Below are 25,886 nucleotides of genomic sequence, written 5' to 3'. Positions count from 1 at the left end.
GACAATGCATTGCCCCATAATCAGCGTTAATCTTGAAGTCTCAATGTCGTGTTTTTTTTTTTTTTTTTTTCATGTGTCAGAACTTGTGAGGAAATTACTACATCTACCTCTGACTCGCTAACTGGATGTGACGTTGGATGAGAGAGGAGAATGTCACTGATAATTAAAATGGAAGGGAGATCAAACCTGGCAGCAGGATTGTGTGCCATTCAGTGCTGAACTGAGAAAGCCTTTCATATTCTACCGTTCAGTCCCTGAATCTATATTGAGATGTGGCATTCATTTGCATTTCAAATTTGATTGGAACTAAAAATAGAGTGAAAAATATCATGTGATTAGTAATAAAGTTTAAAATCCTACATAACAATGATAACATTGTAGTATCTTATAATAAATAGTATTATATTTATAGTATCATATCATGTATATAATAGTGATATTTATGTAAGATATCATAGTCAATTAAAGTGACAAAAAAATAATAGTTTCTTAATAGTTAATTTATTTATGATATGAATTAAAGAGCACTTGATTTCATTGGAGAACTAATTGAGTGTGTGTGCATGTTTAAGTGTGTGTCCAGTCTATGGTCATGTGTGTCTGTGTTTTAACACTGAAGATCAGATGGTCAATCCGATGTAAAATAGAAACACTAAGGCCCTCTAGTGTCAAAGCCGGAGAGCACAGGGATACTCGTACTGAGATCTACAGCGCTGAGTGGGATGCTCATGATGTGAATTAGATGAAGTTTTATTATATCATCATACAACTTGGCAAAGTCAACTGCAGCCTGGGCCAGTTTTTGTTTTTAGACAGTCAATTCATCAGGAAGAGCAGATTCTCTGTGGATCGATGAGGTCGGACTCGTCGTGTCAGACTCGGTATATTTAAAGGTGAAAGGAGAGACTCACAACAGTTTCACTGTTAGACGCTCCTGGACGTTTCTCAATGGTTAGTGGATACATTTATGTAGTTGTTGTGGAGTTACATTGATTCCTCTCATCGTCATGTTTAACTTTTACACAAGTTGACAGTTCCCTGATGTCTTTATAAGACAGCTGTGACATGTTTTGGTCAATAGTGTTCAGTGCTCGTCTGTGCTCAACCACAGAACAGTTTACAGGCTTTGCTCCAACTTTGCCATTGCGTTAGAACTGGTCACACTAACCAGATGGCGGCTCCGTGTGTGTAAACGTGCAGATTAAGGGCCGGTAATATAATAATAAGATCCCCTTCCTACGTCAGAAGGAGAGCGAAATCTGATCGGCGTATATTTTGACATGCATGCAGAGAAAGGCTCACCAAAACAAAGTTACTGGGTTTCACTCTTTTTTCACATTTTCTGTGTTGGTAGAAGCACCGGGGACCCGATTAAAGAACTTAAACACTGGAAAAGTCAGATTTTCTTGATATGTCCCCTTTAAAGTCTCTGGTTTGAGTAACCTTATCCTCAAAGGCAATTTATCAGGAAGAGCAGATTCTCTGTGGATCGATGAGGTCGGACCCGTCGTGTCAGATTCGGTGTATTTAAAGTCTCTGGTTTGAATTTTAGATTTTTTTGCACCCTCAGATTCCAGATTTTCACATAGTTGTATCTCGGCCAAAAATTGTCCTATCCTAACAAACCACACATCAATGGAAGCGTATTTATTCAACTTCCAGATGGTGTATACATGTCAATTTCATAAAATGGACCCTTGTGACTGGTTTTGTGGTCCAGGGTCACATAAAGCCTCTGGTTTGAATAAGTTTTTCATGTGCTTGTTTGGTTATAGTGTTGAGATTCCACAATAGGAGGAAGAGCCTCATCTTTTATTCCAAAAATCATTAGGATATTAAGTAAAGATCATGTTCCATGAAGATATTTTGTAAATTCCCTACTGTAAATATATATATATACATTTATTTTTGTGAGTGAATGCAGCACAATCGTGAACATAAATGAACAACTTTAAAGGCGATTTTCTCAATGTTTCGATTTTTTTGCACCCTCAGATTCCAGATTTTCAAATATTTGTATCTCAGCCAGATATTGTCCTATCCTAACAAACCACACATCAATGAAAAGCTTATTTATTCAGCTTTCAGATGATGTATAAATCTCAATTTCATAAAATTGACCCTTATGACTGGTTTTGTGGTCCAGGGTCACATATGTCCCCTTTAAAGTGTCTGGTCTGAATAAGCTTTTCATGTGCTTGTTTGGTTCCAGTGTTGAGTATCCGTGGCGCGCAGGAGGAGGAGCCTCCCGACGCCCAGCTGATGCGATTGGACAACATGCTTCTGGCGGAGGGCGTGTCCGGGCCGGAGAAAGGCGGCGGATCCGCGGCGGCGGCGGCAGCGGCGGCGGCTTCAGGAGGAATCGGGGCCGATAACTCGGCAGAACACTCCGACTACAGAGCCAAACTCTCCCAGATACGCCAGATCTATCACACCGAGCTGGAGAAATACGAACAGGTCAGCAAGCCTGCAAAAGCCAACAGCCAAATTCCCATGCTGAACAACATGGTAATAATGTGATATAATCACATATACTGTACAAAGTAATCAGTGATGCATTCTGAGAGCTTTTTGCAGGAGATGCTACGTGAAGTTTACAGAAGCAACTGGGAGTTTAGCGTAAACTATGCTTAGGGATGCACCGATATGAACATTTTAGCCGATACCGATAACCAATAATTCTTTATATTTGAAAGCCGATAACCGATATATTGGCAGATTAAATCTAAATCCAAATTATTATATAATTTTTGAGAGCCTGATTACAAAAACAAAAGTCTTACCCTTAAAAGCCATGTCAATTATGATGTTCTCATTATAATTTTATGTAGCCGAAATGACAGATTTGCGCTGCTAATGTTGCACTTTACTGTATTTTCCTTTTTTTAAGTGATTCCAATCATATTTCAAGCAATTCAAAACCATCATGTTGAACAGTGCACATCTGAAGTGTCTCAGCTGAAGGAAATAATCCATTATTTATCGGCTTTAATATATCGGCCAATTTTAGGCCGACAACGATAACATTAAAAATGAACATATATCGCCGATACCGATATGGTGGCTGATATATCGTGCATCCCTAATAACTATGCTATTAATTTGAATGAATGAGAATTTCACAGACATCTTAGAACATACACAAAACCAGACGATTTTTTGGAAAGCATTTTGATGAGAAATGAAAGATGTGCAGTGACACCAGCAACGTGTGCTGAAGCAAACCGTTTCATTTGATCCCATGTTGACTGTAATATCTCATAAATTAGATTAGTATAACATCTGTTTGACTGCCGTTGTCATACTTTAATGTAGTGTGTGTGTGTGTGTGTGTGTGCGTGCGTGCGTGCGTAAGTGTAACTCAGCAGGCAGCATTTCCATCCCAAAATGTGTCAGATCACATCATGATGTGAAGCCTGTGTTTAAGATGCTGTCGGTGAAGGCAGGGTTACAGTGGGGCTCTGCTGGCAGAAAGAGGCTCTCACACACTCCTGTTTTAATGTTTGAGAGGCTGCTACTGACAGCCCAGCGTTCCCACGCTCATGGAAAACCGGGGAGCACACGGGAATGTTCAAATTGTTGTGGAGGCTAATAAATATAGATGGGAATGGAAAGGAATTTAACGATTCTTCTTCCTATTAATCCTATTCTTTTAGTAGCTTTAAAGATGCACTCACACAGCTTTCTTTACTAAGTAAAAAATATAACTTTTGGTAACTAGTTTTGTATCCACTGTCGGATTATTATTAGGGATGCACCTATATGAACATTTTTACAGATACCAATAACTGATAATTCTTTATATTGGCCGATAAATCTAATTCCAAATTGTATAACATTTTTGGGAGCCTGATTACATCTCACCATTAAAAGCCATGACCCAAGCACACAAGTATAATGATGTTCTCATTATATTTTTATGTAGCCTATATGACAGCACATAACTATATTTTCCTTTTTTGAAGTGATTCCAATCATATCTCAAGCAATTCAAAACCATCATGTTGAACAGTGCGCATCTGAAGAGTCTCAGCTGAAGGAAATTATCCATTATTTATCGGCTTTAATAAATCGGCCAAATTTTCTTATCAGGCCGATAACATTAAAAATGGACATATATCGTCCGATACCGATATGATGGCCGATATACAGTATCTTGCATCCCTATTATTATCATTAACAAAAAGTAAAACTATTAAAGCACTTTTGTTAATTGTAATAAAGCTGAAAAAACATAAGATATAAATATTAGATGAAAAACTTGCCAAGGAAACATTTCTAGTTTTTGTTTAGTTTGAGTTGAAGCACTAAAAATGACGAACTTGAAATAAAATAAAAATACAACTGAAATTAAATACATTTAACAGAAGTAATAATATATATAAAAAAGACAAATTACTAAAAATGTAACTAAAACTAAAATGAAAACTGACTGTATAAAAACAAAAGCTAATTTTATTAGATTGTAAACTGTAATAGTATATAAATAATACTAAAATAACACTGATTTAAGCCATTGTTAGTTTTCAGAATGCTAGCATTTTGGGTTGCACTTTATTTTACAGTACGTGAACTTACAGTGTATTACCTAAGTAAGTACAAGGTAATATAAGGTACCTACATGGGCTAAGGTTAGGTTTAGGTGTAGGTTCAGGGTTAGTACCTGTTATTACCCAGTTATTACAATTACTATAATAAGTACATAGTATGTACATGGAGAATAAGACAGTAAAATAAAGTGCTGCAGAATTGTATTATTCTATTAAGAGCCGTTCATTTGGACTGAATCATTGAGTGAGTGAGTCATCAGATCGATTCATATTTCTGAGCCTCTTAATTGATTGGTTAGACAGAAGGCCTCATTGGTTGATGAATCAGACCGCTCTGCTCGCGCTGTGTGTTTGCTGTTGCGTGCAGCTGGAGAGGACAGTGCAGCAGAAAGACGCTTCGGCTATTTGTTGTCTTGTTGTATCATTTCACCGAGTCAGAGTCTTTCTGTCTCATCACATTGGCTTCAGACCGCAAGCGCACAACTCTGCTGAAGCATCATTCTGTGGATTCAGTAGCTCTGCAGAAAACACTGTTCTTCATCTGAACTACAACAGGCATGTTCGTCAAAGTAGGTTAGGTTAGGTTCTGCCATGTACTGTATTTTATATTAATATTTTTTATATATATTTTGATATATAACAGGCGAAGAAGACGAAGATATTCCAACACAAGGTTTTAATAACAATATAACAACAGACAGGCGAATTGACGCAACACACACTTAACACAGACACTGAAAATATGAACAAGGAACACGAGACAAGAATGACAACAAACTACAAGTCCTAGAACTGAATTAAAATTAACATAATGGTGACAATTTTGAATTTGCTTTTATTTTACATGTTAAATTTTGTCAATTTTAGTAAATTACTGCTATTTTGGTTTGATGTATTTAGTAGTATCGATAGTATCACACTATTATGACATAATGTAAAATACCAGTAAATAAAAGTAAAATTTTGCAAACGTTATAAACACTATAAACATGTATTTTAGTTCCACTCATTCCACAACAAATCTTTTACATATAACAGTATTCAGAACAGAACATGATTGAAAACTATAAAACATGTCATTCATCATAAACAACGTTTATCATAAATGCCATGCCTAAAACAATCTTATTTCGCACGAAACTGAATCTGCCGGCGAGTGTGAAATGTACGTACATAAAAATACAATACGTAGCTTATGTATGTCTTTCATTCGCCATGAATCCAAATGCCTGCGCTTTGTGTATGTTCTGCATGCTTGACGTTAATTGCATTAAGTGTCTTTGGAATATAAGTAGCACGTTTCAGATGATAAAAATGTGATTTATATTCCGGAAATATGGCAATCCAATGGCTTGAAATTAAACTTTCTGTTTAGAATCTTTCTTAAATTTAAAAGTAAATTCCTGAAGGAATGTGTGTGAATGTGGTTTGTATGTACAGAAGTGTGTCACGATCACACACAGGAAAAGGTAAGATCCAAGTGCAGTTTATTAAGGGTAATCCGTACTCGTAATCCAGGCAGGCAAAAGGTCAAAGTCCATACAAAACAGTCCAAAACGAGAAACAAACATAAACCGAACTCCGAAGTGCAGGGTGACATTATACAAGGACTCCATGACAAACACTGACACCGACAGGGTATATATACACAGACACTAACAAGGTGAGGGGAAACAGCTGTGTGCAATGAATCAATGATAATACAGAACAGGATGATGGGAAATGTAGTGCATGAGAGAATGACACCGTGGGGGACAAGGACCTCTAGTGGTTACCCAGGGAAACACAAACCAGACACTGTGACAAAGTGCTGCTCATATCAGGCTGGCTGCTGTAGGTTATTAATTGCTCAATGGTTAAAGATGCATCAACATCATCATGAGTATCATTCATGTTTAAGCGAGAGTCTTAGGGCCCTATCAATCACCTGTGCAATGCAGCTGCAGGCGCGACACAAGTGTTTTTGCTAGTTTCAGCCTGACGCAGTTATCATTTTCACGTCCTGCGTCACGTTGTTTAAATAGCAAATGCATTGCTAGCCCCATGAGCGGCTGGTCTGAAAACGTGGTGTGTGTTCAGGCACATTGTTGGCGCGTTACTATTTTGAGGAAACTGAAATAGACTGAGCCATTGACCAACTGAAACCTGGTCTAAAGTGAATAGCGCAGTATTTGTTTTGTTATTTAAAGGGTGCATTATTAATATGCGCATATAGGCGCATCCACAACACACGTACACTCTGCTTATTACACACACAGGGACACACAGTTAGCACACAAACATGGCAAATATTAGAAATGAAATGATTACAATGTAAAAGATTAATATATTAGTGTATTAGTGTACATAAAGATATGATGAAATCCGGCTTGTCCCGTAGATGGTCTGCTTGTGCTTTAACCTTTAACATTGCGCACGAGCAGATCCGATTCCTCACTAGAGAAGCGTTCAGTCTTTCCGTTTGCAAATTCCGCCATGCCACGAGCGCAACTGGTTTTTAAAGGGAATGGGAGATGAGACTCTGATTGGTTTATTGCACGTTACGCCCAAAACACACCCATTACTCATTAAGAGAATAGAGATAACCCTTTTAGACCATGCGCCGGGTGCGTTGACCATTTTTCTCATCGTTAAACTAGCAAAAGTGGATTCAGACACGACCCTAAGTGCACTTGCACCCTGAGCTTTAGACTATGCGCTTACATTGTTAAAATAGGGCCCTCAGTCTCTGCTCTAGCGGCTCTCGGCATGGTCGGACAGTAGATCCATCTGTGATGATGAACGGTCGGGACATAGGAGAGGTGATATACTGAAATGCATTCTGGGACAGGGCCAGGTGTCCTCTGTGTGTTTGTTCACAAAAGCTCATTCATATTTGTCATAGAGGAGCACAAACACACACACGGACCACCCAGCACAAGACCCAAAACGTCCTTCATCATCCCTTCTGTAACTGTTGTTGTCGTCTTCCCATGAGCCCCGGTTCTCCTGACACGCTCTGCTCTCCTACTCATCTGTTTGTGTCTCTCTGTGAGTAATGACAATCTCACGCCAATGAGGCCATTTCAGAATTAAGTCACAATATTGAAAGCGTAACGACTCATATTTATGCGTGATTAATGAACTCGAGAAGGATCTGCTCAGGAGGAATGAGGGCTCGAGAGATGAATGAGTTTATATGGACATCACTACATTAAACAGCATCCAGTTCTCTAGCATAATCTGTACCTTCAGTCAGGATTCACGAGTGGATCTGCAATATGAATGCAGAGATATTGACGTTATAATTAGATATAATTGTATTTATTATTATGGCTGATATTTGCTGATAAAAACAGTAATATTGTGATATATTAGTGTTTCAAATAACTGTTTTCTATGTTGAATATATTGTTAAAATGTAATTTATTCCTGTGATCAAAGCTGAATTTTCAGCATCATTACTCCAGTCTTCAGAGTCACATGATCCTTCAGAAATCATTCTAATATGATGATTTGATGATCAAGAAACATTTATGATTATTATCAATGCTGAAAACAGCTGCTTCATATTTTTGTGTAATTTTTTTTTTTTTTCAGTATTCTTTGATGAATATAAAGTTTATATATTTTAAAATAGAAATAAAATCTTAATATATATATATTTTTTAATTTACATTTATAAAGTTAGTCAAGGATTCGTCTTAACCTTTGTTCATCTGCTCTGACCATTGGAGTTAACCAGACTGCTGTTGCTTCTGTATGTAAATGAGCTGTGTTGTGATTGGCTAACCTTTTCACTTGTAAAATGAGTGAAAAGAGTTTCTGCCGTAAAAGGTGCCTAATACTGAATTGTTGTTGATATGTAAATGTGGGCGTTCATATGTTAATGAGCTCACCCTTGTGATGTCATAACATATAATTACTGAAAGAGTCAGTTTTATAGCTTAGTCTCAATAAATGTCCTGACTCATCTCAGTAAACTTTTTTAAAATCAGAATTAGTTTTATTGCCAAGTATGATTGCACACACATGATATATATACAGTAGTTGCCAAAAGTGAAGTTCAGCCTTGGAAAATTCACACCTTCACCCTTTATTCAAATATTAAAAAGAAATTGTTAAAGATCTTTTCATCATATTGCGTAGTTGTCCTTAGTTGTGATAACGCAGTGAGACAAGCCAAATTGTGCCGACATAATTTTTGTCCAGGCTGTTATTCAAAGAAATGATGAACACATGCAAAAACAAGAGAGAATCACCAATTGGTTTATGCTGTAATCAATGCTTTTTCCTGTGAACTTTTTGTTTTTCTATGCATTTTTTTTATTTTGCATAGTAAAATAAAACCTGTAGCTGTAGTTAGACAAACAATTTTGTCAGATAAATACCATAACCAAGTTAAGTGTTTTGTGCTTCCCTCATATTTAAAATATTGTCCTCATATTTTGATGGTTTATTCTAACTTGTACGGTCATCCCCTCCGGACATCACTTTTGGCCACTATTGTGTGTGTGTATATGTAATTTTCCAATAAATGAGCCCCATAAGTGGTCACTTTAAAGCATAGCTTGTTATAGTAACATGCGTCTGTGTCCGTCTCCCTCTGTCCAGGCGTGTAACGAGTTCACGACTCATGTGATGAACCTGCTGAGGGAACAGTCTCGCACACGGCCCATCTCGCCCAAAGAGATCGAGCGCATGGTGGGCATCATCCACCGCAAGTTCAGCTCCATCCAAATGCAGCTGAAGCAGAGCACCTGTGAGGCCGTGATGATCCTCAGGTCCCGATTCCTCGACGCCAGGTCAGTGTGTGTCGCTTTTCTGACGCATTTCTTCTCATTCTTCTCCACGCTTTAAACGCTAAGTCAAGTCACCTTCATTTATATAGCGCTTTTAACAATATAGACTGTTTCAAAGCAGCTTTACAGTGATAATAGGAAATTAAAGTAACAGAGATTGTTTAGGCTTTACAGCAGCCCTAGAATAAAGTTATTGTCCAGCGAAAGTTAGTTTTGATCGATTCACTCGATTCATCATTAGATATTAACTTAGGGGCCGCTAACACAATACAAAACCCTTAAGTTCTCTCTGCGCAAACCTGTGAGAGCGCTGATAGCGTGCACATGCGTATTACATGTTTAGTCTATAGGGATGTGCATTTGAATATATATGTGCGCAGGTGTGTAGTCCTTCTTTACAAACCAGCCCTCAACAAACTACTTGTCTGGCCTTAAAATGTATAATACAGAATTTGCATCGCTTCCGCGTAGCCACGCGAACTGGAATTATCCCGACAATGTTTTATCTGTACAGAGGTAAAGGGAAGGGAGGGAGGCCTTCACAGGGGAGAGACTAGTTGACACTTCAGGATTTCATTGTCGTCACGTCCAGGCGCAGGTTCTTCATCAGATCTGGATACGGCCTGGATCCGGCGTACTGCTAGCCTGGCTAACGTCAGACCTCGTCTCATTGAGACGTGGTCTGGGAACCACATGTTCATTTTCTCGTATTTGAGGCGTGGTTTACGAATGGCCAGAGCCGTTTATTGGGTGCTACGGATGTCTATCAAATGCGCCTGTACGTAGTAGCTCATAGCCAATCGTTTCAATTATACCAGATGACGAATGTAGAGCGACAGAAATTCGACGAGGAAGAAGACGATGGGTCAGAGATTTATGTGTACACGATGGCGTTCAGCGACTATTACCGTTTGTGCAAGACAAACATGAGGGTAGAAGGTATATATGGACACTCTACAGACATGTTTTTATCGAAAAAAACAGAGTTTATCCGAGAGGTTAGCATTATTAGGGGTGACAGTCGCATGGACGTCGTCATCGTCTTGCTGGTCCCCTCGCTAAGGCGAAAATCTGGTCCATGGAATCCAGGCTGCCTAGCAGCGTGAATAAAAGGCAGCATGGGGAAACCCAGGCTAGCGTACTGCGGTAAACCTCGGGACAAACAGAGAGACTTATATTAGCGTAGACACCATTGTACGCTAAGCCTGTTACTACCACATCCATGTAAACAAACGCTCCCGCTGTTTACTGTTTACACATGTGTTTTCCCGTTCCTGATCCTTCCCGGGGGACTCGAGGTCCCAGACTCACGCTTTCAGGGCCACATCCAAACCCACACACGCTTTGCCGTGTTGAGTCCATCCCTTTCTAAATGTAATCGCTTGTTCTCTTTGAAACGTTCCTGGGATTTGCATACATTTCTCTGCGGATAAATCGCACTGGAAGCCTGGAGTCGGAGGCATAACATTTAAATGAGCTTCATGTTTCCTTCCAGCACTCCGAACCCATTCTCTGTGTCTTTGGAGCATGCTCAGTTCCTCTGATTAATCCTCTCTTCGGCGGAGACCATGCTGTGCTCATTTGCATTTAGTGAAGAGGGGTTTTGGGGAGGAAATCGGCTCACCCTTCAGTGCTGCATATGTAAAACCCCTGAGACGAGCTCCAATCGCACACTCTTAACCCACAGATGAGTGATGCCGAGAGGAGGTTGAATTCATTGGCACCCAAAGCTCAATTTACTGTCGTTTTAAAGCTCTTCACTTTCGAGTATGTGTGCGGTCTGCTTTATTCCTCTTTTCCATCTCGTTTGAATTCATCTGGCACCTTTTCAGGAATACGTGCCTTATCCTGTGGAAATAGGAAGGCAGTTTATCTTTCTTATTTTCTTAAGTTGTCAATCTCTGGAGGTCAAACTAAATATTAAATGTCCTGTTTCATGTAGTTTATGCATTTCATGTTACCGTTTGGGATTGAGATTAATTTGCAGTTTTGTGGTTTTCCAATAAACATCAAAGTAAAATAAAGTCAAATAAATGGGGTTACAAGGGTTGCATATTCAGTTTGTATCAAGCTATCTCTCAGTAAAGAGCTACAGTAATTAGTTGGTATGCCATTATTGATCAACTGTATATTCCCCATAAAGTAAGGGAAAAATTAGTACTGTCAAGTTGATTAATCACATACATATATATGTATAAGTGTATGTGTGTGTGTGTTTATATATACACTGCTCAAAAAAATTAAAGGAACACTTTGAAAACACATCAGATCTCAATGGGGAAAAATGTCATGCTGGATATCTATACTAATATGGACTGGGTAATGTGTTATGAACGAAAGGATGCCACATCGTTTGATGGAAATGAAAATGATCAACCTACAGAGGATTGAATTCAAAGACACCCCGGAAATCTAAGTGAAAAAATGATGTAGCAGGCTTGTCAATTTTGCTGAAATTTCATTGCAGCAACTCAAAATGGTACTCAGTAGTTTGTATGGCCCCCACGTGCTTGTATGCATGCCTGACAATGTCGGGGCATACTCCTAATGAGACGACGGATGGTGTCCTGGGGTATTTCCTCCCAGATCTGGACCAGCGCATCACTGAGCTCCTGGACAGTCTGAGGTGCAACCAGGTGATGTCAGATGGACCGAAACACAATGTCCCAGAGGTGTTCTATTGGATGTAGGTCAGGTGAGCGTGGTGGCCCTTCAATGGTATCATTCCTTCATCCTCCAGGAACTGCCTGCATGCTCTCGCCACATGAGGCTGGGCATTGTTGTGCACCAGGAGGAACCCAGGACCCACTGCACCAGCATAGGGTCTGACAATGGATCCAAGGATTTCATCCCGATACCTAATGGCAGTCAGGGTGCCATTGTCTAGCCTGCAGAGGTCTATGCATCCCTCCATGGATATGCCTCCCCAGACCATCACTGACCCACCACCAAACCGGTCATGCTGAACGATGTTACAGGCAGCATAACATTCTCCACGGCTTCTCCAGACCCTTTCCTGTCTGTCACGTGCTCAGGGTGAACCTGCTCTCATTTGTGAAAACCACAGGGCACCAGTGGCGGACCTGCCAATTCTGGTGTTCAATGGGAAATGCCAATCGAGCTCCCTGGTGCTGGGCAGTGAGCACGGGGCCCACTAGAGGACGTCGGGCCCTCAGGCCACCCTCATGAAGTCTGTTTCTGATTGTTTGGTCAGAGACATTCACACCAGTGGCCTGCTGGAGGTCATTTTGTAGGGCTCTGGCAGTGCTCATCATGTTCCTCCTCGCACAAAGGAGCAGATACCGGTCCTGCTGATGGGTTAAGGACCTTCTACGGCCCTGTCCAGCTCTCCTAGAGTAGCTGTCTGTCTTCCTGGAATCTCCTCCATGCTCTTGAGACTGTGCTGGGAGACACAGCAAACCTTCTGGCAATGGCACGTATTGATGAGCCATCCTGAAGGAGCTGGACTGCCTGCGCAACCTCTGTAGGGTCCAGGTATCGCCTCATGCTACCAGTAGTGACACTGACCCTAGCCAAATGCAAAACTGGTGAAAAACAGTCCGAAAAGATGAGTAGGGAAAAAAATTTCAGTGGCCTCCACCTGTAAAACCATTCCTGTTTTGGGGGTTGTCTCACTGTTGCCCATCTAGTGGACCTGCTGTTAATGTCATTAACACTAAAGCAGCTGAAACTGATTACCAACCCCCTCTGTTACTTAACTGACCAGATCAATATCCCAGGAGTTTAACTGACTTGATGATATTCTCTGATTAAAAAGTGTTCCCTTTATTTTTTTGAGCAGTGTATATACAGTATATATATATATATATATATATATATATGTATGTATATGTTTATGTATGTATATATACACAAACTTTTATTCTTTCATGTTAGATGCAATGCGATTAATCTGACAGCACTACAATTTATAATATAATATAAATATAGTTTGACAGCGCAAAAAAAGTGTTTTGATCATTTTTCCTACAGTAACTTTGTTAACAGGGTTGAATAGTCGAAAGTTGAAAGATAGTTGAACGTTTTTTAAGGTACTTTTCATGCTAGGTTTAATTTTTTATCAAATTTTTTCAATAATTGTACTACTTTATCTAAAAATGTATAACTAACACAATAGGAATTGTAAGCTCGCGCTAAATCGGCCCAAAGTCCGGCGTCCGACCAGCGCGGAAGGTCTTAGCGTGTTACTGTCCTTTTCTCGAGGCAAAGTATTTTTTGATTAAATACAATGTATTAATCATATATTTACTCGTTATTTCATCTGACTCCATAAATGAAAGATTTTAATAATATCTGTGCCTCACTTAAAGTGAGCGAATGTTTGACTATTCCTTTTAACCATTAAATGAACAATGTCAAAATCAGTTGGAATAATCACATGTAACAATTTAATATTTCAGATATCAGAGATCAATTCCACAATCAATTCAAATATCTAGAACATGGTTATACATTGGTTACACCAAATAATCTTACCCAGCTTGTAGGCTACCTGAGATAGAGAGAGAGCGAGAGAGAGACCAACTATTCAATCCACGTCCAGCCAAGAAGAGCCCAGAGAGAGCGCGAACACCTTCCTTTATCCTGTTTTACCAGGTGACATGGGGGATGGGGGAGACCACCCTTAAATGCCTTCTATCCAACAAAAGGGGGGTGGCCTTATCTGGCCTTATCTCTGAACCAGTTTTCTCTAAACTTCTCTAAACCTTATTTTCCTTTTATTTTATCTATCTGGATATGAGATATCTGTACCACTCACTTTGAGACATTTCAAATGACACCAAAAACATAACGGTCAACGATAAACATTCACATTAAACCATGTTCTTGTGTGAGTTCTTTGCTGTTTCTGAGAGGAAGTGAGGTTGTATGGGGGAGGTCGAATGTTAATTAGCCAGCAGGGCCCTTTTGTCTCATCAATCAGGCCTCAACCAGTATTTTCAGTCTTACAGAATAAAGTCAATAAAAAGGAATGATAAAAATATGCATTAAAATTAAATATAATACAAAACAGTATAGTACAAAAATATAAAAGATACACAGAATAATGTAAATGACAGAAATGATGTATGTAATTATAAACTGAATTACCTATGCACAGATATGCTATTTACAGTAACGTTGAAATGAAAGTGGAATGATGCAACTAAACAAACTCACACAAGTTCTGTGAAGATCTGATCCATCGCTCTCTCTCTCTCTGCACAGGAGGAAAAGACGAAACTTCAACAAACAGGCCACAGAGATCCTGAATGAATATTTCTACTCCCATCTCAGTAACCCGTATCCCAGCGAAGAGGCCAAAGAGGAGCTGGCCAAGAAATGCTCCATCACAGTCTCGCAGGTACGAGCCCTCAAATATCACACCCATAAAAACATATCAGATTTCAGTGATAGTGAGATCATGGTTCTTTACTATTCAGTGTAGCGTTGTTCTGAATGTTTATCATATTCATATACCATGCGATTTCAAAGAATACCTTAGAATTTCTATTGCACACTTTCCAGTGATGTCCAAACATGCCATCTTCTTGAGACTCAGCCGATGTTTGTTTCCTCCACCTGTTTTGCATGTGAAATATATCAGTAATACTCACGTGAGTTCAACCTCATGCAACTGGAAAACAAAATCATTTGCAGCACGGCACCGCATGCCTCTTAGCATTTTTCATCTGCTGCGCTAAATGCATAATGCATTCTAAACTATTTAATAAATTTAGCTGAAATGATTGTATGATGCATTTAGGCCTGGTTTTCAGTCAGGCTCGCGGGGATGAGTGATGACCGCCGCGCCGTTTGTAATATAGAAACACCTTTAGCCTCTCGCGGGAAAGGGAAGCTTAGCCGCAGGATTGATTAGCTTTTCATCGTAATGGTGTTTATCATTAGCACAGAGCCTCATCCGCTGGTGTATTAGCAGTAATGGGCGTTAGTGTGTGTGTGTGTGTGTTGAGTGATTGCTGTCAGTGTGTGCTGTGATCATTGCTGCCAGCACACACTGACATACTGAGATTGGTATAAGTGATCGTTTTAGTCTTATGTTAGTGTGTGTGTGTGTGTGTGTGTGTGTGTGTGTGTGTGTGTGTGTGTGTGTGTGTGTGTGTGTGTGTGTGGTTAAACCTCTGTCCTTGTGGCCATCACAAGTTCTGTCCATAACATCCATCGTTCTTGTGACATCGACCAGCCACTTTTTTTTTAGCAATAGTGTAAACTTTTTTTTAGCAAAGGATGAACATTAAGTGTGTAATTAGTGCTTTTTCTGTGCATTTTATTGTTTTAGTGTTGCCATATGATGAGAATGATGTACTGTAGTTTTGTCTTAAAATGATCACCTTATAAATTGGCTTAATTGAGACGTTTGATTGCAATGGTAGCCTACCTAAAATGCGTATAAACAGTCAAGATTTACCGTTATCAGTATCTAATTGCTTCGACATTCATTCATTAATTGAAAGAAAAAGTATTTTAGTAGTTAGATCAGATAAGATATACAAATAAAATGCATTGCGTCATACACTACTGTTCAAAAGTTTGGGGTCAGTAAAATCAGTAAGATAAAAAAAAAATTTAAAAAAAATTACTACTTTGATTTATCAAGGATGCATTAAATTGACCAAAAGTGACAGTAAAAACATTTATAATGTACAAAAGATGATTAGGTTACACTTTATTTTAAGGTGTCTGTGTTACAGTGTTACAGTTTTAGGTAACACTTTATTTTACATTGTCATTGTTACATATGTTACATGTATTCACCATAGTAATAACAGTAAATTATGCATAATAACATGCAACTAACCCTCAACCAAATCCTAATCCTACCTTAAATCTATAGCAAGTACATGTAGTTAATTAATATTACTCAGTACTTAAATGCATAATTACACTGTAACAATGTCACCTTAAAATAAAGTGTAAACCAGTTTTATTTAAGTACTGAGTAATATTAATTACTTACATAACTACATGTACTTAATATAGGGTTAGGATTAGGGTTAGTTGCATGTAATTATGCATAATTTATAGTAATTACTATAAAGAATGACATGTAACGTGTAACAAGCACACTGTAAAATAGTGTTACGGATTTAAGATTCAAATAAATGCTGTTCTTTTGAACTTTCCATTCATCAAAGATTCCTGAAAATAATGCATCACAGTTTTTGCAAAAATATGAAGCAGATCAACTGTTTTCAAAATTGACAATAATAATAATATTTCTTGAGCATCAAATCATCATATTAGAATGATTTCTGAAGGATCATGTGACACTGAAGACTGGAGTAATGATGCTGAAAATTCAGATTTGATCATAGGAATAAATTACAGTTTAAAACATATTCATGATTGTTATAATATTTCACAATATTTTACTGTATTAATAAATGCAGCATTGGTAAGCAGAAAGCTTTCCGACCCCACACTTTTGAACGGTAGTATAATGCATGTATTTGCGTTCTGTGTGTAACATTTTTTCCTCACTGTAAATGTCTATGTCTAAAAACCCGTTCATGTTTAATAGTCCATCATGATTTGTATCCGTGAGGTTCAAGAGGACACTGTTTAAAATCACATGTCTTGATGGTGTTTTTGTGTGCAGGTGTCCAACTGGTTCGGAAACAAAAGAATCCGATACAAGAAGAACATCGGAAAGTTCCAGGAAGAAGCCAACATGTACGCCGCCAGAACGGCTGTGAGCGCAACGAGTGTGTCCACACACGGCAGTCAGGCCAACTCCCCGTCCACCCCGAACTCAGCAGGTGAGACCCCGAACAGGACTCCTGCTCAACTCAAGACACATTCATTTACACAGCGCTTTTACAACACAGAGCAGCTTTACAGAGTTAACAGGAGAATAATGCAGAAGAAAAGAGTGTCACAGTCCAGCTTAAGAAAGTTCAGTGATGGTTCATTTTTGTTGTAAAAAAAGTTATTTTTTTAGTTCATTTATATATATATAGCCGCTCTGGAGAACACCGTGATGTCATCGTCCAGCTCAGTTCAGTTCTCATATAATGGTAGATCAATAATATTGTTGAATATTAAATTAAATGTCCTCAAATAAGCCAAAGGCGACAAAGGTGAACAAATGTGACGGTGGCGAGGATCCAGAACTCCATCTGGGACAGAATGGAGAAAGAAAATACAGTTTTTTGAGGCGCAGGCTTTACCTCGTGTAGCGATGCTGCGGTAAAGCTGATTTCTATAGTGTAACTTTACTGCATGTCAAGCTGTAGCACATTCAGATATCTGATGTGTTTATACTGGAACAGAATGAGTGCTGTGCGGATCACAACATGTCCATGTCTCACTGCTTCTCTCTGTGGAACTCAGAGGACGTGTCCTGTTAAAACAAACCGCTTTTCGCTCCGTTAAAACATGTCTGTAGAGTTAAGTGAGAGTTAATTCGACATAAATAAATAAAATAAAAAGACTGTGAGGGAGAGACTAGGGGCGTCAATCCTTCAGATGACAAATCAATAAAAATACACTACTGTTAAAAAGTTTGGGGTCGGTAGGAAATACGTTTTTTGAAAGAAGTCTTGTATGTGATTACAAATACAGTAATAAAAGTATAATATAGTGAAATATTATTGCAATTCAAAAAACTGTTTTCTATGTGAATATGTTAATGTGATTTATTCCTGTGATCAAAGCTGAATTTTCAGCATCATTACGCCAGTCTTCAGTGTCACATGACCCTTCAGAAATCATTCTGATATGATGATTTGATGATCAAGAAACATTTATGATGTTGAAAACAGTTTTGCTGCTTCATATTTTTGTGGAAACCATGATACATTTTATTTTTCAGGATTCTTTGATGAATAGAAAGTATAAAAAGAGCATTTATTTCAAAGATAATTTTTGTGACATTATAAAATATCTTTATTGTAAGTCTTTATTGCTGCATTAAAGTATTCATTTCTGTGAAAAAAAATAAAATTCTTACTGACCCTAAACTTTTCAACGATAGTGTACATTTAAATGAAATACAGTTAAAAATGTAATGCATTGTAAAAGTTAGTCTTTTTTTCAAAGTGCAAAGAATTGTTTCACACATCTTTATGAGAGATCAGATTAGAAATGAATTGAGATGCAAATGATGGCTCAGCATATAGATTTTAAATTGCATCAAATTAAATATGGCATCTGCTATCAATTGGTCGATTATTATAGAATGATTAAGAATAATTAAGAATTGCACAGATCCGCGCTATGATCTTCCTCTTGCTGCCAGCTCAATCTCTCCTGCTTTGCAACAGTTCTTCGTCTTCTTTACGGCTGCTTTATGATCTCAAAGCTTATCTAACTATAACTCTCTGGAAGTTTTCAGACTCATTCTCTCTGGCTTATTCTGTCTCTCTCTGTCGTGTTTGTGCACCTCTCAGGTTCTGCTGGCTCTTTTAGCATGTCAAACTCTGGCGATTTGTTTATGAGTGTTCAGTCTCTGAACGGGGACTCGTACCAGGGCTCTCAGGTGGGAGCCAATGTGCAGTCACAGGTACAGTGCCAATCAATCACCTCAGAAACACACACTGCAGCGCATGTGCTAAGAATCTCTCGTGTGTGTGTGTGAGTGTGTGTGTGTTTGAGTACACTTTATTTTAATGGTCCCCTTTAGACATTCTTTGACTATAAGTAACGTTGCTCCTACATGTCTGCTAACTCTCATTAGAGTAGAATAAGGGGTTCGGGTTAGTAGAGTAAGTTGACATGTACTTGCAAAGTTACTTATAGTCAGTATAAGTGTGTTTGGAGAGCATCAAATTAAAGAGTTAGCAGATATTAAGCAGAGAGTCTACTAATACTCTAATGACAGTCAGTTGACATGTAGTTGCAATACTACTTATAGTCTAAAGAGGACCATCAAAATACAGTTTTATCATTTTTTTAAGTAAATAAGAAACCTTGTGAACTGCCTCTCTACTGACTGAATCTGAACCAGATCTGAACCACTTTACACACTGTAGACAGCAACTCTAATAATGACTTCTGTTTGACATTAGCATGTTACTAACAAAACCAATACACAAATATTGTGGATAATTGGAAATTTTGATCATGAACTTTTCTATGAATACTTTTCATGAAATACACACAGCCGTTAAAAAAGTTTGGGGTCTGTAAGATTTTACATTTCTTTGAAAAGAAATGTATACTTTTATTCAGCAAGGATGCATTAAATCGATCAAAAGAGACAAAGACATTTATAATGTCACAAACGATTTCTGTTTCAAATAAATGCTGTTCTTTTGAACTTTCTATTCATCAAAGAATCCTGAGGGGAAAAACGTATCACAGTTTTCGACATTGATAATAATCATAATTGATTATTCAAATCATCATATTCGAATGATTTCTGAAGGATCATGTGACACTGAAGACTGGAGTAATGATGCTGAAAATTCAGCTTTGATCACAGAAATAAATTACATTTGAACATATTTTCACATAGAAAACAGATATTTTAAATTGTAATCATATTTAACTGTTTTTACTGTATTTTTGATCAAATAAATGCAGCCTCGGTGAGCAGAAGAGACTTAGCGATCTTAGCAACCCCAAATTTTTGAACCGTAGTGTAAGTATATTTTTAATCAACATTTCTTTGATTTTGGTTTGATGCAATGCATTCTGGGGTCTACCACAGTGCTACTGTACAACTGAGGCTTCTTATAAGGCAGTGTATGGGATATACACATCTTAAAGTGCTGTCTAGGACTATAGGCAGCTCACAAGGTCTCAGAACAGAGCCGTAGAGACTGGCTTTGTAATGTGTTTTATTGTTTGCATGTCATCTTGTGTTTGTACGTCTGTGTTTCATCGTGTTTTCTTTGTCTTTTATTGTTGTTTGCTTTCTTTGACCTTGCTTTCTTCTTTGACGTGTCGTCTGACTTTGCTTTGTTTGCGTGCGTCGCTTCATCCGACCTTGCGCTCGTGTTTTTTTGTGCGCTCTGACCTTGCCGTGTTGTTTTTTTGTTTCAGGTGGATACCCTTCGCCATGTTATCAGCCAGACAGGAGGATACAGTGACGGCCTCGCAGCAAACCAGATGTACAGTCCGCAGGGCATCAATGTAAGGCGAGAAAAAAACACTTCTTTTTTCCCCCCTTCCTCTTGTTTTGCCCTCTACCAATTATTTCAAAGCCATAGGGCTCAGAATGCCACTTAGTGGGACTTGTCTGGGAATCGTGGTCACTTAGTTGATTGCCTGTGTGTCGTGAACGCCACGGGCGGCGCTGCCCAGCGAGACGTGGACACGAGACCGGCCCGGGTCTGTCTGAACCCATCACATCCAATCAGATCGGCCCGGCACCTGCAGCCACACACCCCGCTGACGGGAACGGGGGAGAACAGGTGACACCGGCTGCAAATATATGAGTCCTCGTCGTGCCCCAGAGTCACCTGACCCTGATTATCCCCCAAAGGGCGGCAGAGAAAAACACTCTGCGGACAATCTCGCAGCCGAACGCTAAAAATAAAGCCGTGGTGAAACGCTCGTAGGAGGACATCCTGACTGTGTTCGGGAAGCGGGGGAACGGGAGGGGCGCTGCTGGCAACTTGGCGCGACGAGAAAATTCACAGCGACAAGCCGTGTGGTAAAGGGGAAAATCAATACGACAGACACACGGGGAGCGGAGTGTGGACTCGGGACAGCAATCCAAGCACATTGCTCAGATCAGGTTCCTGCCGAGCTAATGGGCTTGACAGCGAGCCGAGAACGAGAGAGAGAGAGAGAGATGGGGATGGGGATGGGGGGGGGGGGGGGGGGGGGGTCAGCGTCTCTGTCCCGCTTACGTTCTGTCGCGCATCGCTGGCCGTATGTTAATGAGATCATACACGTTCGGGGGGGGGAGATGTATGCAAATCCTGTGTTTTCCTGGATCCGTGTGGAGATCTGCGGGATCAGAGAATTGTGGGCTTGACTTTGATGCACAGACTCTGAGAACGTCGCGAAATTCACATCAAGCTTTTGTAGAAAGCATCGAATACAGGACAGTCATTTAGGCACAAGTGGCACTATACAAAGCCGGATGATTAATTCATATTTAATTAAGCATAAAATTCAGTTTGAAACATTTTAAAAAAACATTTTAATTTTTTTTATTCAGCAGGGATGCATTAAATTTGTTAAAACATTACATTTTATTGTTACAAAACAAGTTAATGTTTTTTTGTTTTTTTACTTTCTATTCATCAAAAAAAAAAAATATATATATAAAGCAGCACAACTGTTTTCAACATTGATAATAATCAGAAATGTTTCTTCAAATCATCATATTAGAATGATTTCTGAAGGATCATGTGACACTGAAGACTGGTATGATCCAGTAATGATGCTGGAAATTAAGCTTTCACAGTTTTTACTGTATTTAAAAAATTTTTTTTTTTATAAATGCAGCCCTGGTGAGCAGAAGAGACTTCTTTCTAAAACATAAAGAAATCTTACAGACCCCAAACTTCTGAAATGGTAGTTTATAATATTATATAAAATAGAAAAAGTCATTAAAATGTATTAAAACTTAAAATGATTTACATTGTTAATGAAAATCTTTCTTTTTATGTCCAAATCTAAAATATTCTAACCATTAAACCCTGCTTGTGTGAGTGCAGTCTCTATAAAACTTATTTTATTCAAAATTTTCCACATTAATCCTCATCCATAGAAATTCATTTGTCAGAAGGTGTTTGATATTATATATTATTTTTAAATTGGTAGCAAATGATTGCATCAATATAAAACGAGTGCATATATCAGCTAATTTAAGACTTTGAATGTGGCTCGTTTGAAATATCTTGTTTTAAAATGCATGTACAGCCGCCTCAAAATATCAAGTGACATTTATAAATGTCTGAATGTCATTGCATTAGATAATTTCACCACATGAACTATGAACATGTTCCACTAGCATTTCACAACCACAAAGAGGCACAATACATTGTTCTTACAGTGTGTGTGTGTGTGTGTGTGTGTGTGTGTGTGTGTGTGTGTGTGTGTGTGTGTGTGTGTGTGTGTGTGTGTGTGTGTGTGTGTGTGTGTGTGTGTGTGTGTGTGTGTGTCTTTCTTTGCAATTAATGACACTTGCTTTGATGTTTTATTTTCTAATGCAATGACACTCTAATGCATTTTATTGTGACTTAAGTGTAGATTAAATTAAACCGTAAATTACATTGAGTTTATTTAAATGTACTGCAGAAAGCATTAGTGGGATTTGATATTGTGCGTTGATGTGACTCTCGACATGAACAGCATCATTTGAAGAGTTTGAAGAACGTCGCTGTCTGTGAGATTAGTGATGCTTCTGCTGCATGTGTGTGTGTTTCTTCCACCTTCTTTCTCTCTGTGTCCTTCCTGAGTCCTGATTCTTTTCTCTCGTTGCCTCTCAGTATGTGTGTGTGTGTGAGTTCACATGACAGCCGTTACACACACTGAGCTCTTACAGGCTGACTCCTGTTTTCTGAGGACCGTTTCAGAGCGACAGAAACCTGTGCTGTCAACAACATTACTGATAAAACTGTAGCAGACAAAGGGTTTTCTTACACTTTTTAAGCACTGACTAAAACAAATTGAATCTTATACTCACTAAGGCTGCATTTATTTGATCAAAAATTGTAAAAATGTGAAATATTATTACTGTTTTCTATGTTGAATATTTGTTATAATGTAATTTATTCCTGTGATCAAAGCTGTATTTCCAGCATCATTACTCCAGTCTTCAGTGTCACATGATCCTTCAGAAATCATTCTAATATGATGATTTGCTGCTCAAGAAACATTTATGATTATTATCAATGTTGAAAACAGTCATATTTTTTTGCAAACCGTGATACATTTTATTTTTCAAGGTTCTTTGATGAAAAGAAAGTTAAAAAGAACAGCATTTGTTTGCATCCTTGCTGAATACATTTCTTTAAAAAAAAGAATAAAAAACAACTAAATGACCCCAAACTTTTGAACAGCAGTGTGTGAGTGAAAGTGTGTGTGTGTGTGTGTGTGTGTGTGCATACACACACATCCCCAAAATGTTAAAAAATATAGTCTGTATTTCATTTTTCACTGTAAAATGGATTTGACAACAAAATATTGACTGACAAGCCATTGTTTTCCTGATATTGTGCTGTAATCAGTCCCTCATGCTGTGTGTGTGTGTGTGTGTGTGTTCTCTCCATCAGGCGAACGGTGGCTGGCAGGACCCCACCACCCCCTCCTCCGTCACCTCCCCCACAGAAGGACCCGGAAGCGTTCACTCCGACACCTCCAACTGATCCTCCTCACACACACACACACACACACACGGACTCTGCATCACGCCACACGCTCTTCCCTCCAGTGTGTAAAGGACTTTTGTGAACACAACATCATCATCATCATCATCATCATCATCCCTCATCTTCATGCTACCTCTCCAAACATCAGGGTCTGCAACGGATCCAAACCAACACAATAGACCGTTCCAGAAATAATCCAATGCCTTCGTCGTCACAACAAACCTCACGTTATGTTTGAAACATTTTGCAATTTTACCATAGTGCCAAAGTACTTTTATACATCTCTTTAGTAACATTTACACAACAGATTTTACATTATAATAGACTATGCTTGAAAAAGCAGTTGATTGGGTTCACACTGCCTCTGAGCTGAAGTCAACTTCACTTCTGTTCGTCTAATAACCTTTAATAATCTCCTGAATATCTAGGGCCAGATTTACTAAACAGGGGAAAGTAGCGTGAGAGCACAATCCCATAACAGCGCCGATATGTGTGTAAAGTTCTGCTCGTGATCTACTGACGACACACACATGAAAGAACAGATCAGCGGATCATTTCCATGATGACCAACACAATCTACCAAGAGCAGCGCAAATTACCATCTGTGTTAAACATGCTTTTGGGGAATAATAGCGCAAATACCAGTAAACTGACGAGCGCAAACCTTAGTAAATCACCTTGCATGATTCATTTAAACACTCTCCTCTCATAAAGAGAAACTCCTACATAAGTTCAGCCGTAAAAATAACCCCGTCTATGCCTTTTCACTGCGTATCTTTAGTAAATCCTGACAGTAGTTTTCTTTACTCCAAAACAGGGTTTGCACTGGAGCAAGCTGTTAGTAAATCTGGCCCTTGGTCGTTTAGATTATGTTTATGTACATAAGGGAAAATCATAATTTCCCTGCTTTAATGAGAAATAAAGGCAATGCAGTTATCAAGTCTAGTTTTCATTTTTAAAGATTATCGTCGTGTTATTTTGCATCTTATTCACATGCGTCACACTTCTGTTTGTCTGATATTCATTTACAGACACACGAATCCCTTTATATATCATAATCATCATCATCACTGAAGGATCTTCATCAGCGCACATGAGAATGCAATAAACGGAAATCAGAAGAAGTGAACAAATCCCAAATGTGAAATGGCTTTCTTTTCCATAGTTTCGTCGCACGTCAGCCTTCTCTCCGGGCGACTTTGATACCAAAAACCCCAGGCGTGTCCGTTCTTTCCGTTGACATCACTCAACGCTGTTCATGCTGTAAATTGTGCGCTGGGAATCGGGATGCGTTCCTCACGAATGTCCGCGGTGCGTCATACACTCGAAACCAAAAATCCAGCTGGAGTTCCGTCGCGTTTCTCTAAGAAAAGGAAAAGCTAATGATGGCACACAAATGCAGAAATCGTTTGGATATATTTTTGATGCCCTCCCGTTGTGAATAGCCGATTCTCGTTTCTTATTTCATATTGGGCTTGTTTACAGGGCGGCCATATATTTTATTTTCTCGCAAGCATAATGTGAATGCGCGCTAGCTTCTATATGTAGATGTGCACCTTTGCTCTTGTTTTGCTCTTTTTATAACAATCGCATCATCCCCGTGTAAAGTGACACGGTCTTCACACGGATGATCCGAGCGCGTGTGGAGGGTTGGAGAGATCGGGAAGAGTCGTGGACAGTCCTCATCCATCCTTCGCTCACGGCGTTTGTATCACTGCCTGCCCAGCAGAACCATACTCACAAAAGCCTCATATAATGATGCTTTTAGTTTTTGCATATACAGCGGTTTGTAAAACATCAAATGTTTACTTTGTTGCATGTCTTTTGTTCTTTAAACTCCTGCAGTGTTTTTGAATGTTTCTTCTTTTTTATATCAAGCGCAGAGACATTCTCTTGTCAAGTTTTAACTTTTAAGATCTCTGCATATGTATAAAAGGAATAAAATGGAACAGCAAACTATTGTCTTTTTGATTCCAACTCGTTTTTGTGAAGAAAAACTAACAAGGTGTAGGTTTTTTTGGTCTCTTCATTTGTACTGGTAATGCATATTCAGAATAAATAGATTCTTTTGTTGCCATATGTTTCTCTCTGGTGTCTGATTTCAAGCTAAATTACTAACAGTGCTTTACTTTAACATGTTAAATGTCATTAATATGATCATTGGGTGACTTTGGCCTAAGAGAATGTCTGTATTGCATCTCTTCTATTGATTGAACTGGAAATAACATGAAATATTTATAATAATATTGACCGTCTGGTCA

At 38.7% G+C, this 25,886-nt stretch overlaps 1 protein-coding gene and 1 long non-coding RNA gene across 7 annotated transcripts in view; both read left to right on the top strand.

The window, feature by feature from the left end:
* pbx1b (pre-B-cell leukemia homeobox 1b) overlaps positions 1-25,704 on the top strand; it is an 80,365-nt gene extending 54,661 nt beyond the window's left edge. For 3 of the 6 annotated variants that reach the window (XM_082136192.1, XM_082136196.1, XM_082136195.1), the window contains 7 exons: positions 2,213-2,508; positions 9,144-9,334; positions 14,561-14,696; positions 16,953-17,112; positions 18,745-18,857; positions 20,342-20,431; positions 23,530-25,704. In XM_082136192.1, coding sequence (XP_081992318.1) covers positions 2,213-2,508; positions 9,144-9,334; positions 14,561-14,696; positions 16,953-17,112; positions 18,745-18,857; positions 20,342-20,431; positions 23,530-23,622 — 1,079 coding nt within the window. In that variant the 3' untranslated portion in view covers positions 23,623-25,704. The remainder of the gene's footprint in view (positions 1-2,212; positions 2,509-9,143; positions 9,335-14,560; positions 14,697-16,952; positions 17,113-18,744; positions 18,858-20,341; positions 20,432-23,529) is intronic. The other 3 variants (XM_082136193.1, XM_082136197.1, XM_082136194.1) reach the window with 3 other exon arrangements.
* LOC309474025 lies at positions 6,514-8,767 on the top strand. Its single transcript, XR_014197190.1, has 2 exons — positions 6,514-8,479; positions 8,528-8,767. It is a non-coding gene; the product is annotated as an uncharacterized lncRNA (long non-coding RNA).
* Positions 25,705-25,886: the final 182 nt, after the last annotated feature.

The sequence above is a fragment of the Leuciscus leuciscus genome (genome assembly GCF_965113295.1).
Source record: "Leuciscus leuciscus genome assembly, chromosome: 14".
Lineage (NCBI taxonomy): Eukaryota > Metazoa > Chordata > Actinopteri > Cypriniformes > Leuciscidae > Leuciscus > Leuciscus leuciscus.
This window is presented reverse-complemented; position numbering and strand designations above follow the sequence as displayed.